General features: G+C 38.4%; 1 protein-coding gene across 13 annotated transcripts in view; it reads right to left on the reverse strand.

Annotated features, from left to right (window-relative positions):
• Positions 1-219: 219 nt before the first annotated feature.
• The window catches only part of DACH1 (dachshund family transcription factor 1), a 321,117-nt gene continuing 305,318 nt past the window's right edge, over positions 220-16,018 (reverse strand). For 9 of the 13 annotated variants that reach the window (XM_060273322.2, XM_035114319.3, XM_088667468.1 and 6 more), the window contains 2 exons: positions 11,752-11,795; positions 220-2,818 (listed from right to left, as the gene is read on the reverse strand). In XM_060273322.2, the coding sequence (XP_060129305.1) occupies positions 2,801-2,818; positions 11,752-11,795 (62 nt within the window). In that variant the 3' untranslated portion in view covers positions 220-2,800. The remainder of the gene's footprint in view (positions 2,819-11,751; positions 11,796-16,018) is intronic. The other 4 variants (XM_088667469.1, XM_088667465.1, XM_060273316.2 and 1 more) reach the window with 1 other exon arrangement.

Genomic DNA, 16,018 nt, shown 5'->3' on the forward strand with positions numbered 1-16,018 from the left:
AGTGTGCTTTTATGATGTGTTTTTTTCCTCTTCACCACAGTAATTCATATTAGAGGTAGAAGCGGTTGCATGTTAAATAAAATCATTCAGCATTGTTCTCACATTGCAAAGAGCTGACTTATGTTGTTTTAAGATGCCTCCCATTAGAAAGTAAATATTTGTCTGATGTTACACATTTCACAAAATTTAATAAAGATGAACTGTAAATAAAGTCACAGGCAGATTTCAGACAGTTTTATTAGCAGATTGTTGAAAAGGAGGAGGGAAAAAAAGAGAAAAATTAAATACAATACCAGTAAACGTGGTTCTCACATTGAAACCAGGCTCAAATAACTAGGCTACCATAGAAAAATTTTCCAATTCTTGCATTATGATGTAAAAACAGATTTTTGTACAGATTTTGTACAACAAAATTCATAATAATTTTTTTCTCATTTTTAGAAAACTTTAAATATATAGATAAAAATAGACAATTTTCATAGGTCCTACATGAAGATGAGAATGTTCTGTTCCAAGGGCTTGCATAGAGCGCAAAGGTGGTTATAATATAGAACAACTAGACATTAATATCTCTTAAGATTACAAAATGCATTTAAACAATAACATGAACACAACATTTCTTCATAATCTAGGCAAAAGGAAAAACCTTTGTGTGTAACTAAAGAGGGGCAAAAGAAACCCAAATTCATCATACGGTAGCATTTAATGAACTGTAATATTTACACTTGTTTTTAGTAAGATATACTTCTTTTCCTCATTATTCTTAGCGTTTCCTTTATGTAGGTACCAAACCAAACAATGATGCATACCCAACGAGTCTGGAAAGTATACACTTTATGAACGATTAAACCTACTTACAGGTGACTCTCTGCAAGGAGCAAGAGCAATGATAAGAGATGCTACAGATTTCATTTGTAGATTTTTTTTTAATTAACAAAAAACACCCCTCTTTTCTCTCATATAAATAATTTAACAGTTTGCCACAAAGTCCATCTAATGACAGCTGTTAACCCTTTAAAGACTGCACTTCGGGGGGGGACGGGGGGGACCTGTAGTCTTTTTATTATAATTAACATGTCTATTGTGACATGTTTGAATGACAAAATAGTCCCTAATGCCTCTTTTAATTCCATTGGATGAAATGGTTTTATTTCTCGATGTAAAATCATGAGAGGCCAAAAACAGGCCACAAAAAAACCAATTCCAAAACAGGGCAAAATAAAAATTTTAAAACCACCAAAACCAGAATTATTTAAATTTGGACAGAGGCGTTGTTTTGACAGTCAGCATTACTTCAGGTGAGACATTTTACATGTCTGTGGTTCCGATTACATTTTTATATAAAACGTATGCGTATAAACATTGAAGAGGAAGAATGTGTTTGCACAGGGTGGCCGTTAGTCCACAAAGCAGTCTTTAAAGGGGTAACTTGGAGTAAAGAAGATAATTTAGGATGCAATAAGCACTGTGTCACAGCTTGCTTCCAGTTATGAGCACAAAGGTGGAGAACAGATATCATAGCATTTATAAAGACAGTAAAAATAACACACAACCAGCCTTGCTTAAGACAAGGCAGGTAGGAAGGACAAAAGACTTCAACTTTATCACTTAGTTCTACGTGGTATTGGACTGATAACATCAAGTGTCTGTTTAGCCTCTGAGGTTTCCCCCTCCCCAGCAAATTTGACGTAATATGACATTAACATACAAAAATATTTCTGGCGGGTTGACTTGCTCTTGAGCCACAATTTACTCTTAAAAGTGCTGCTTCACAGCACTGACCAATATACAAATACAAGTGGCTTTATCCCCAGATCCCATTTGTTAATACTGTGACTTCAGGACAAATATTTACATGCCTGCATGCGTTAAAATCAGAAAGGTGTCGTTTGGACCAACAGGGTGACAAAACATATTCTCTAAAATTGTTGTTTTCCTAAAATCTAGTATTCTACGGCATACATAATACCTTCTGTGTGTGGTTTGTGATTATATAACTGTACATTTGACCAACAGTTTCAATAAGAAGCAACATCTCGTCACTCCCCCTCCCAAACTACTGCCAGGTTAGAATCAGAAACTATAACAGATCTTTAATCTTTACTTAAGAGAGACTATTTCAAACAGTAAAAATTACCTTGTTTACATACTGTACTTCTTTTTTCCACCCAAGATAAAATTGTTTTGACTTCTTGTAATGTGTTGGTCTTTTGAAAAGCATATTGGGGAAATAGGTCTTTAAAGTAAACAATACTCTGTCCTAGAATCGAAGGGGGTGGGGTTGGTGTAACTCTCTTGTTTGTCTGTTGCTAGTTTATGTTTTTCGGAATTTTCTTATGCCTCTTTTGGAAAGATTCACTTCTATACTGTCTTGCTGGTTTACATAAAAGTCTTTAGGTGTAAAAGTGGGCACTGTGGAAGTTTTGTTTGATGTGCTCAAAGAATCAGAGGAGACAGTTTCCATTCCATTGGAAAGAGAATGTGAGTTCCTACTCTGGCCGTTCTGTACAAGGAAGTGTCCATAGGCAAATTTCTTGTTAGCTGGCTGTTGAAGAAGTGTGCTACATAAGTTGTAGAAACATTCTCTGCAACCCGGGGAGAAGTCCCAGGAAACCCACAGAAGATGCCCTTTCGAAAAGTTACAAAACCTCTGCACACGGATACATGAAGTGGCCAAGTTGCCCGGAAAGCACCTTTGTTTTTGCAGAACTTGCAAACTGGCAAATGTCTCACTGCAGAGTTCTTTAAACTGTAGCACACAGGTCTTCAGCTGGATATGTTCAGTACATGACAGTAGTTTTCAAATAAAGTCGTCCATCTAAAATATAAATAATACAAAAAAAGGTTGGAAGTGCTTTGAACATTGCTCTCTGAAAGCATATTTCACCTTGTAATGCTGATAACATTTCCTGCTTAAGTCTGATGGTATCTCCTCAAAACTTCTACAGTCTGACTGCTACAACGCTTTCTAAGTGACTGAAGTTGTAAAAGATGCTGCGTTCATATAGCCATTATAACACTGGAAGAAACTACAGGGACTCGTGTGGATTTTGTTTAACATTTAACTGTGCTAAAGAAAATTACTTTGCTATGGCAAGAGCAAATACTATTCACATGTCCTACATGCTCTTACCAAAAAATACAGGTTACGATGCAGGAGAAGTTCTAAAGGAAAGGGAGGATGAGCTAGTCTGGTCTGTCCCACCCAGTCTCGCTAATCAGGGATGGTACCCAATAGCACACTCTTCCCCGTGGTGAATAGTGAACCAGCCAGAGTGTTATTCCTAATAATGAGGCTAGTAGCCTACTCAGAGGAATGGAATCATTGGATACAGCCAAGGAAGAAGCAGACTGTCATGGTGCTACTGCCGAGTTGAAAGAAAGAGCAGGGGAAAGGACATTTCTCCCTTATTCCTCAGATGCTTTTCTTGTACCAGCAGCACCCTGTCCATGGAGATGCTAGCTTATGGCCACAGCACATTCTTTGGCTTTTAGGTGTATTGTTCAATGTACATACAACAAAATGCCCATGTCCACTTGTAGATGTGAATACAGAACATCAGTAAAGAATAAAATATTTAATAGATTCCATGATTCTAGAATTTTTGCTCTCTATGTTAATTGTCATTTTTTTTAAAAAAAATACTCTTCTCCATCTATGGCTTTCAAATACAAAAGGATATTTTTAGGCGACTTGGATTTGCACCCAGTTCAACCATTTGGATTGTCTGTTTTCATCGTGTATATGCCACTTTTTCAACATTGTCTATTTAAGTGTACAAACGAGACTATAAATGTAACAGCAAACCAAGAAAGTTTTTCCCCCTTTGAAGGACTTACACTCTGCTTCCAAACCAGGTTGGACTGATTTAAATAAATGTGATTTAAACCACCCCAAAACAGGCTGATTAAATGATAGATTTAAAACATGTTTGTTGTGGGTATTTGATATATTTCCTAGCCAGTGATGCATATTTCTACATCTTAACATACCACTGTAGCATCAAATCTACCTAGAAGGGTACAGGTTTCTCAATCTATATAATAACATTTTTATTAATTTTAGCAAATTTTAAATGGTACATAGCTTATTTCATAGTTTTCTCTATATGTATGTCAAAAGAAGGGGCCTGCCTATTCATAAATATCAATTACAGAACTGTGCTTGTTAAAAAGCGCGTACAAAAAAAGGAAGATACAACATCACCCAGGCAGGCGCCATGCAAGAAATGATCATCCCAGTTATTTACAGAAAACATATAAAAAATCTGATTGAACAGGAAAAAATCATTTTTAAAAATAAAAGATCATCTGTTTTTACCTATTCCATTATGCATATACATCCCTAACTGGATGAGAAATGGCATACGCAAATTAATGTTGTGGGTAAGAATCCCAGTAATTAAAGCTGTAATCCCACCAATAAATTGTAGAGAAAGAGCTGTGCAAGGATGGGTTGAGTCCTCTCTCCCCTTCCCTGCTAAACAGCTGATTGTTGTAATATTGACTTATGTTGGATCAGAAAGTGCTTATAGTGATACATTCAGGAGACTGAGGTTTTGGCCCGATGCAGCAATCCACATCTGTGACTGCTGATGGATCCGTTTCACATTAACAAAACTATTAGACTGAAAATTCATAATCTCAGAATAGGGAGAGGTTTTAGTCAGAAAGTTGTGCATTTCTCCCCTGCCAGATACTGCTGGTGCTTTAATTTTAAAAAGCATTCCAAGATGTAAGGCTTTTAAAGTTTTTTTTTTTAAACAGATTTCATTTCATTCCGCTTGTGGGAGGCAGGAATCCAAGCAAACAGAAGTTACAACGCCTCCTCACCTTTATTTTCATTCAATGCATCCTTTTCCCTTACTGCAGCTGGCTTGTCTTAGCAATGCTTCCTATCCTATTGACATTGTCAGATTGGATTTCTTGTCTGTCCTTCTCTCATTCCTCTTCACCACCCACTTTCCTAGAAACAGGCCCTCCATCCATTTTACAACACCAGTGCTGCCCAGAAACAACTGTTGGAGACTGTATAGTATTTATCAGAATTTTCGTTATCTAGAATGGGCAAAAGCTAATGATTACAGGCATTGGCTGTAATTCCTGTACCTACGGGTTAAAGGTAGTCTGCATTCAGTCCATTATGTTTTATTTATCTGCATTGGGTCTCAAGGAACTATTGTTATCTTTTGCCAGGACAGAAGCTTCTAAATCTGCAGGAAGAGTGAGTATATTTTTCAAAGCCTACTACGCGAGGCCTTTTCCACCATGAATGTCAAAGGGGGGGAAACAAAAGGGCACATTCTGAAAGTCGACGTTTGCAAATATTTATGTAGGACTGGTTTCCCTTCCCTTCCAAAAAAAAGCATATGCTTGCTACATAATGTAATGAGCATAGATCAGGCATGCTCAACCTGTGACGGTTCAAGATAGTCCACCAGCAATGCAAAGTAAGCCACTGGAGAGGACTGGAAAACTTGCTGTTTGTGTTATTTGCCTGGGAGTACATATAAATGGGCGAAGTGTCAAGCAGCTGGCAGACCATAATGCAGGGATGGTTGGCGAGTTGCATCTGGTCACAAGTTGCTCAGGCCTGACTCTGTGAATCATAACATTAAAAGCATTTGCAATGGCAGCATGTCTGAACCTGCTTTTAAAAAGCTGTAGGTAGAAAATGCAACTTGAAAAAAGAGACAGGGCACATATTTTTGTAAACTTAAGCAATCAATAATAAAAATAATAAAGCTTTATGTGAAGGTTTTGATTCCAGCCTATGTTAAGACTCCTTCATAATATAAATACAGTATGTCCCGATTAATTTATTTGAATTGAAATATGTCCCATTTGCCACAAATCAGCCGCATTAATGATTAAGTCCAAAATAAAACAAGCAGCACGCAAAGGCACCAAATTCAATCCAGTTTCAATCAAGTATTATTAATCCAAAGAGAAAACGATAAGAGAACCATATACAAGTGCTGACACAAGAGCCAAAATCAAACGTTAAACAGATAGCATGTACAAATTAAAGGCAAACCAGTCTTTATAGTCTTTGAGGCTATCTAGCGGTCAGCAAGTGGCAGCAGGTCGAACGAGGTGTCAATGGTAGTAGACAGGCTGCCGGCGTTTTTTTGCCTGTTTCGCCCATATGACGGGCTTCTTCAGTAGTTCTCCTTGTACTTTTATGTTTAGTGCATTCACTGGTGGTATAAACCAGGTCTTATTAGTATTCGAATTAAGACACTAATATACATATAAACAGAACAAATATCAAAAACAGTACTTACAATTTGTATGAAACCACTTATCTTGGCTTAGGCCACAATGCTCAGGTGTTTTTTCTAAAGGTTCTCTCATTTACATATTCACTGGTAATACAAATCAAATTCTAATTATTGTTTGAAATAATACAGTAATACAATTTCTAAAATACATGTACACATAAAGAGATACTTACATTTCTTGTATTCAGAGTATTTTTGATTTGAGCATGTATTGACTAAGCAAATATCCTGTGTTTGGAGCACACTTATATACAAAAAGTTGGTTCACAGGTGATAATAATTAAAGATGACAATTAGGAGGGGGCAGAAGAATGTGAGTACTGATAACACTTACAGTATCTCTATGATTACTGTATGTTATACTGCTAGTGTGTTCGTTTAAATGAATACAGAAAGGTCAAGATCTGAGTTTAAACCGTCCGGTTGTAATGTCTTAAACATAAAAATCAATTTAGTTTCTTGTTGTCTCAATATTTTTAGGATATCCTGCTTGTGGTATTTCTTGGGTGTGTACTGCCATAAGCCAAAAAACATTAAATCGGAGTCACTGTGTTTCATTTGTAAAAAATGAGGTGTAAGAGGGGCTTCCATCACTTTATTGCGGATGCGTGATCTGTGTTCTCCTATACGTACCTTTAGTGCCCGCGTGGTGCTGCCTATATACAGTTTGTTGCAAGGGCACCGTATGCAATAAACTACGTTCTTGGAGTTGCATGTGGTCATGGAGTTGATTTTAAAAGTGAACTGCATATGTTCACTTTTTATTTCTTTTACTTGTAAACTGTAGGGGCACATATTGCATGAGCCGCATCTATAGTGGCCTTTAGTGACAATGGATGGTGATTCCAAACAATCAGCTTTGACCAATTGATTGCACAAAGTTCCTTTCTTCCTCAACCCTAAAAGGGGGGGATCTTTACAGCCAGGTATGTCTTCCACAATATGCCAATGTTTATATATAATGTTTCTAATGTGGCTGGCCAGGGGTGTGAAATCCATCCCCATGACCAGGCGGCTGGGTTTTCTGTTTTTAATGCTATCAGACCGTGTTTCAAGCAAATTTTTTCGATTGCGACCGTCTACACGTCTGTATGCGTCCTGTATGATACAATTAGGGTAGCCCCGGTTAACGAGAGCTTTTTCTAGCTGATGAGCCGCATTTCTATAGTCTCTCTTGTCTGTAGCATTCCTTTTCAGTCTGATTAACTGTCCGTATGGTAAATTTCTTTTTAAATGAGAAGGGTGACTTGAAGAGTAATGGAGTAGGGAGTAACAATCCGTTAATTTCTTATATGGTTTGAATGCCAAGGTGTTTCTATTTGAAATGTAAACCACTACATCCAAAAATGGAATTTCTTTTTTGTGATACTGACAAGTAAATTTTAAATGGGAATCCAATGTGTTCACCCATTCTTGGAATGCAATACATGTTGCTTCAGATTTAAAAATTATGAGCAAATCATCAATGTATCTTTTAATCAGAATGATGTCATTTGTAAAGGGGTTAGATTCAGAAAAAAAATGTTTGTTTTCAAAGTCAATCATGTGAATATTTGCTACCGATGGGGCCAATGCCGCGCCCATAGCAACCCCCTTGGTTTGGATGTAGAAATCATTTTTATACCTGAAGAAATTATTTTCAAAAACAATATCCAGTAATTGGATAATTACGGTCGCAATCGAAAAAATTTGCTTGAAACACGGTCTGATAGCATTAAAAACAGAAAACCCAGCCGCCTGGTCATGGGGATGGATTTCACACCCCTGGCCAGCCACATTAGAAACATTATATATAAACATTGGCATATTGTGGAAGACATACCTGGCTGTAAAGATCCCCCCCTTTTAGGGTTGAGGAAGAAAGGAACTTTGTGCAATCAATTGGTCAAAGCTGATTGTTTGGAATCACCATCCATTGTCACTAAAGGCCACTATAGATGCGGCTCATGCAATATGTGCCCCTACAGTTTACAAGTAAAAGAAATAAAAAGTGAACATATGCAGTTCACTTTTAAAATCAACTCCATGACCACATGCAACTCCAAGAACGTAGTTTATTGCATACGGTGCCCTTGCAACAAACTGTATATAGGCAGCACCACGCGGGCACTAAAGGTACGTATAGGAGAACACAGATCACGCATCCGCAATAAAGTGATGGAAGCCCCTCTTACACCTCATTTTTTACAAATGAAACACAGTGACTCCGATTTAATGTTTTTTGGCTTATGGCAGTACACACCCAAGAAATACCACAAGCAGGATATCCTAAAAATATTGAGACAACAAGAAACTAAATTGATTTTTATGTTTAAGACATTACAACCGGACGGTTTAAACTCAGATCTTGACCTTTCTGTATTCATTTAAACGAACACACTAGCAGTATAACATACAGTAATCATAGAGATACTGTAAGTGTTATCAGTACTCACATTCTTCTGCCCCCTCCTAATTGTCATCTTTAATTATTATCACCTGTGAACCAACTTTTTGTATATAAGTGTGCTCCAAACACAGGATATTTGCTTAGTCAATACATGCTCAAATCAAAAATACTCTGAATACAAGAAATGTAAGTATCTCTTTATGTGTACATGTATTTTAGAAATTGTATTACTGTATTATTTCAAACAATAATTAGAATTTGATTTGTATTACCAGTGAATATGTAAATGAGAGAACCTTTAGAAAAAACACCTGAGCATTGTGGCCTAAGCCAAGATAAGTGGTTTCATACAAATTGTAAGTACTGTTTTTGATATTTGTTCTGTTTATATGTATATTAGTGTCTTAATTCGAATACTAATAAGACCTGGTTTATACCACCAGTGAATGCACTAAACATAAAAGTACAAGGAGAACTACTGAAGAAGCCCGTCATATGGGCGAAACAGGCAAAAAAACGCCGGCAGCCTGTCTACTACCATTGACACCTCGTTCGACCTGCTGCCACTTGCTGACCGCTAGATAGCCTCAAAGACTATAAAGACTGGTTTGCCTTTAATTTGTACATGCTATCTGTTTAACGTTTGATTTTGGCTCTTGTGTCAGCACTTGTATATGGTTCTCTTATCGTTTTCTCTTTGGATTAATAATACTTGATTGAAACTGGATTGAATTTGGTGCCTTTGCGTGCTGCTTGTTTTATTTTGGACTTTTGAAGAAATTGGCAGCATTAGCCCATCATCTTTGTTTTTGTTGCATTAATGATTAAGAGCTCAAATCCTTTGCTTTTCTCAGCTTCCCATCGCCATCCATTTGCTTTGCTGCTGGGAGCATAACTTTCCCTTTCTGTGTGACGGCAGTAGCAACCCACCAGCGGCATTTCACCATTGCCAGGTAAACAGTGCAAGCGCCGTGTGCGAGGGGCTGATTTGGCTGGATAGGACCACGTTAGGGGAAGCTTGCATATTTCAGGGTCAGTGGAATGGCCCCAGAGTTCTGTTTACTTTGCTATTCCATTTTGAAAAGTAATGTTATGCCTCTTTTAAATGTGACTTTCCCAAGTGGTGTACAAATAGAAATGAAAGAGTAAAACAAATAATCCAAGCCAAGAACCACAGAGCAGCATAGAATAAATAAATAGTTGCTAAAATCAATTTGCTTGGGGCAAATAAAAAAGCCTTGGCTCTTAGCCCTAAAGCTATGCACCAGGTAGCCACCCCTGGTTTTGTTCAGTTGCTAGGCTATCACAGCTAGGACTTCCATTGGATATATCAAAAGAAAAGCCCCTGTCAGCTTTTTAGCATAGAAAATAGACGTGAAGGAGGAGGAGGGACTTAACTTCAGAACCTTGCTCCTCATCCTCATCCTGAAGAGCTGGTGTGCCTGCAACTAGTGGATGAGGTAGGGAAGTGAGCATACAGCAACTTTTTACATGCCTGACTCTGCAAAGCATCCTGCAAAGTGCCTTACATCAAGGGAAGCTTGTATGTTTCCATGCAGATATAGGTCTCCTTAGCTTCACTGGGCTGATGAAATATACATCAAATAAAATGGAATGTTTTTTTCTCTGAATAAAAACAAACCTGCTCACGTACGTTAAAGGATGTAATCAAGTGCATTTCCTGGTAGGAAGAAACTTATTGAAAAACGGCAGCTATTTTGTTTCCTCAGAAGTTTTTTTGTTTGTTTTTAGGCACCTGTAATCTAATGAGGTTTGCCATTTTTCAAAGGACAGCTGTGCCCAAAAGCACACAACCCCTTCATCCCAATGTTGATAAAAGCATCTCTGACCCACAGCTCAAGCAGTTTTAAAATTATATAACTGCTGGGTTTATTTGTTTTAATAAGATAGGGCAAGTGTGAATCACAGTGTAATCCTGACCTTCCATTCAACATGGTGTTTTAATAATTGAAGGGAAAGGAACAAGAACAAAAAAAAAAGGAGATGAGGACAAACAAATTGTGTGTGTGTGATTCATTTACGCATTGAATAAGGCAGCACCGGGAAATCCAAATAAAAGCAAGCGTCTTGCAACAGATGGAAGGGATCTTAGACAAACTGTAACCCTTATCCAAAACACTTACTGCGAAGTAGCTTATTCGGGTGTTTAAAACCCCCCACAAAAAACCTGCCCTCATATATCTTGTTTAAGATGTAAATGCTGTTACACAATGAATCTGAGTTCTTAACTATGGGGACGTGTTTGAGGTGAAGCTGATACATATTCAGAAATTTTGAAATGGAAGAGATTATAACTGTGGAATTTCTAAACACTGTCTCCAGCAATTTTTGCTTGACAGTCCTGTATATGGCAATCCTTTGTTATGGCAAAGTTTGAACTCTTAGCTGGTACGTATAAGGCTATTTCACACTGAATCAGAATACTGTTTCATCTAGTGCTGTCTCCTCCAGGTGTTGGTCACTTCCTGGGAGTCAGATAAGGTATTTTTCCAACCCTACAAAATTATTAGCTAGAAATACCAGGGATTAAACCTAGCTTTTCCCTTACCTAGTAGATCTCTGGGCACAAATCTGAATGTGAACAACAAACGTCATGTAATTAAGCTGCAAAAATAAATCTTCAGATAGGGGTGCTAAATGAATCCAATGGGCTTAATATTTTGTAAAACAGGATATGCTTGACTTGTTGAAGATACTGTGCTGGATACTCCTGGTGATAACGCATACCTTGGTTGTCAGGGTTCACAAAAAACACCAGGCATGGTCCACACAGCTGTATTTTCAGGTCCAGTGCTAATTTTAAAAACCTCCCCATGAACTGTGGGCAACTGTCCTCTTCCCAATGTCAGGCAGGGTCACAAATCCGTTCTACATATTTTTAAACGGGTTCTTGGAGCATGGCTACCAATTTTGAAGATGTGACAATATAAATAAATAAAAAAAATCAGAGAATTTTTTCTGCTGCCTGGTGAACTTGGCTATCACTTGTTTTTTATTTGTATCAACAGTACAACAGCACTTCCCAGAAAATGAGAAACAAAAGAACTAGTTACTTACAATCACTGAACCTGAATTTCTAAAGCACTGCATTCCGGTCACTTCTATTGGGAGAAGCAGGGGTGGGAAAAGAGGAAAACAAGGGAAAAAATAAACAAATGTCGGAGTCAAACACTAGACTAGGAAGTCATTGCTAATTATAATCGGCTTGCGATCCTTTTATCTCTTACTGGGTTCAGTTTGATTTGCATCCAGAAGTTGACCAATTGTACAGAAAATCTGCAAGAAATGGGTTCATTTAGAATTGGTGGTAGTCATATTCCCAGTTAAAATACATATAGTTCCCAACGTGCAAACTGCATTCGTTGAGCAGAAGTGGCAATAGACCATTCTGGTATTGCTGAATGAATGTCGCTTCAAAAGATATTGTGATGGCAAGAAATGAATTTGTTGTCAGCAGAAAGGTGAAAATTATGGCTTTATGCAAAGAAATAGTGAGAACAAAGTTGTTTCTTAGGTGATGCGATAGCTTTTTCCAATTGGGAACGGAAAGGGAGATCAGCTCAGTTGCGCTAGTTGAAGTCCTTGTGTGGACTTCTGCTAGCAGGACCCATTAGCTGGATCCAGCTCTCTGAAATTAGAGACCTAAAGGAAACACAAACTCCTATGTATATCTCAGGGAGTAAGTATTCGTAGCTGTATATAGTGGAGAGAGTATCTTTCTTAGAATTTTTCTGCCTTGTCTGATGCCAAAGAGCAAGAAAGACGTGCAGAAACGTAAATCTGCCAAACTTGACACAGAAACTTGAAGATGTTTCCATTGCATCTTTTAGAACAACTATGGAAACTGATGTAGAGCAGATCATAAGGATACATAGCTAATAGTGACACAGTGCACCTCCGATTACATTTTGAAATGGGATAAAGTAACGTGAAGCATTCTTCCCACAATAAAGTGATGGCTTGCGACCATGGTTACTATCTGCAATGCTTTTAATGTCCGTCACTAGAGCTTGTAACATGAATGGAATTAACTTATGTCATGACTTGGCTTGCCATTTATTAGCTACAATTGCACATCTCTCTCTCTCCCCCCCCCCCCAATTCAGTTTGCAATGAGGTAAATTGATGCATCTCCAACACACATGCAAATGCATATGTTGTATATCTGCGTTACATTGCCAATTTCCCTGTCAGTACTTTGAACAGCGAAGGCTTTCCTCTCTTGTAGTCTGAAAGACCTTATGAAGAAGGGGGGGATTGAGATTGGAAAATGTCTGCCTGATGGCACACACTCTTGAGTCTTGTTCCTCCCCTGCTTTGAACTGCAAGGGAGCTTTCCATTTACGTATTTTCCAAACCATTTGCTTTATGCATTTATATACATATGCGCATAAGCAAATAGTTTAGAAAAATAATGCATTCACTTCAAATGGTAAGGGTAGTGGAAGGGGGAATGAGCCCCAACCCCCCATTGTTGATGCACTGGTGATACATTTCTCCTTCCCTCCGCCTTCAGACTGATAACAAAAGGCCTAGATCTGGGAGGACTGTGTACATAGGCAAAGATTCTGGAAAATGTTCCATCATTTTCCATCAACTGCTATTACACACACACACACACACACACACACACACACACACACACACGAAAGAGATTGTGTTCCACTTGTTAAGCCAACAAAGCTATGACTTCTCTCACTGTGAGGAACATCCCTTTCTTTCTTGTGGTGCTTTGGTCTAAATCACTGAGCCTAGGGCTTGCCAATCAGAAGGTCGGCGGTTTGAATCCCCGCAACGGGGCGAGCTCCTGTTGTTTGGTCCCAGTTCCTGCCCACCTAGCAGTTCGAAAGCACGTCAAAGTGCAAGTAGATAAATAGGTACTGCTCCGGCGGGAAGGTAAACGGCGTTTCCATGAGCTGCTCCGGTTTCGCCAGAAGCGGATTAGCCATGCTGGCCACATGACGCAGAAAAACTGTCTGCGGACAAACGCCGGCTCCCTTGGCCAGTAAAGCGAGATGAGTGCCGCAACCCCAGAGTCGTTCACAACTAGACTTAACTGTCAGGGGTCCTTTACCTTTAGCGTAGGGGGGCTACATGCCTCATGTCATCAATTTTTCCTCTAAAGAGAATACATAGGTAACCAACTTCAGGATAGTGTAGTAATTTGGAAATAGGCATAAGAAAATAACTATCACTGTTCCCTAGCTTACTTCACCTGCTAGTTTTAAATGGCATTTCTGGTACAGTTAATCCAGTTTACAGCACTATTGGTTTTATGTTGTCTGGATATTTTTTTCCTAAACTTTCACTATTTATTTTGATTTTAATGTTTATTTTGTGCTGCCCTGGGACCCTTGGTTGAAGATTATTTACCTTACATAAATAATCAAAACATTTACTCAGATGAAAGGCCTACTGTGTTCTCTGGAGCTTACTCCCAGGAAAGTGTCCATAGCAATGCAATATTAGAGATTTACTTGAATATTACAAATTGTGTTGTATATGTCATGTGCCCAGATGAAGCCAGAACTGTAAATATCTACAATGACTCCAATGTCATATCTATAGAACAGCCAAAAGACAACAGTATTTCTGAATACAATTAAAATTAAAATTAAGTATGAATTCTGGAAAAGACTGTTGTTTCTAGTGCAAAGGAATGTGATTGAAAAGCACACCTCTCTTAATGCAGGGAGTAATTTTGTTCTTGTTTGTTTGTGTTTTTCCACTGATAGTTTACAATAAGGGAAATAAAGAAGTCAAAACCTCAGGTGCCTCATATTCTAAGGCCAGTTTTGCTATCCTTTATGATACCTTCCATCACAGCCTGTGCTATTATGCTATGCATGTTTTTCTACACTAGTTCCGAGATAAGATCTCTGTTTTTAATAAATAAGGATGACAAGAACATAATAGGGAAAAAAATTCTGAACAAACTGTATCCCTGTCAGTGAGAGCCAGGCTACCCAGTGTCTCAGAATGGAGGATAGGCTTTGCTCCTACAGAAGAGCACATCCATGTGATTTTTATCCTTCATTGCCCTAGCAAGGGAACGAGTGCTGTTATTAAATGCCGTGGTGCTTATTTAGAGATGCTGTATGGTAATGTCATGAAATGGCAACCTGAATTTCACAACATACATTTTATTCGTGGCAATTTACCATCCTTGGAAAATGACACTCAGGTACTGGTGATTAACCAAAAGGATATTGGAAAATAAGGCCAAGCTTATCCGAAACCACAAGAGCTATATTACTAGGAATGAGAGATGAAGAAGTTGACATGGTCTTTAGTGGGTGTGTTGACGTAAAGCAAGCTGGTCTAGGTGAAACCACTGTAAAGTTGCACCAGATCCAAACTCCGTTCAGCAACAGGGCTACTGCTGGCTGGCAGAGGGAAAGCAAGACTTTAAAACAGTGTTTTGAGTTATATTTTCACTTTTTAAATTATGCTGGGTTTCCAGGTCTGAGCTGAATGACTTATGATCCAGCCTAAGATTCCTCTCCTCTGGTCCTGCTCCCACCATGCCTCTCCCCCCCCCCCCAAAAAAACCCGTTTCTTTTCAGGACTTAAATCTGTTGGGCTTGGTTTAGCCAGCTCGGTCCTTTCTGAGATGGGATGGGGGAGATAAACCAGCATATTTCCAGCTGAGGCATGGATGAGAGATTTAAACTGGCATAGCCCAGCTGCACCAAGAACCTCGGGGCTGATCTGTAGATCTGCTGGAAACAAACTCGCTCATCCCTGTGGCCAAAGGATTGCTCCCTCAATATCATTTATCTATAACTTGGCTAGTATTGCACTGATAGCTGAGCCCAGGACTAGCTTACATTAATGCAAAAAGATGGATGACAATGGCCCAATTTGTTTATAAATGCAAACATTAAAAAGAAGAAAGAAAGCAAAGGGGGATGAGGAAACATAAGACAATTTATTGCCTAACATGTTTAGAATATTTCAATTCTTCCTGTGGGCAGCTCTGATTTAGTCGAAATAATGATGCTGTGGGAAACAGTTTTGGTTTCTCTTTGAAACTACTTTAAATGCATTAGGCAATAAATTGTCTTCAGTGTAGCTTTTAATGTGTTCTTTCCTTTAGTTGCAGCTTAGCTGGGCCATAATATGATCAGGCTAGCCAACAGTTAGAATCTGAAGGCGAAATAGCAATGATTAAACAACAGGCAGAAAATGCTTTAAAAACTAAACTAAGCCTGGTATTGTATGCTAGCACTGAGTACCTAGCACATCTGACACACCAAGAAATACAGAATCACTTCTATGATGATGTGAGTAAACAGAAATTCTATGAGTGATTTAAATAATT

The sequence above is a fragment of the Zootoca vivipara genome, chromosome 4 (genome assembly GCF_965207765.1).
Source record: "Zootoca vivipara chromosome 4, rZooViv2.hap1.1, whole genome shotgun sequence".
NCBI classification, from domain to species: Eukaryota; Metazoa; Chordata; class Lepidosauria; order Squamata; family Lacertidae; genus Zootoca; species Zootoca vivipara.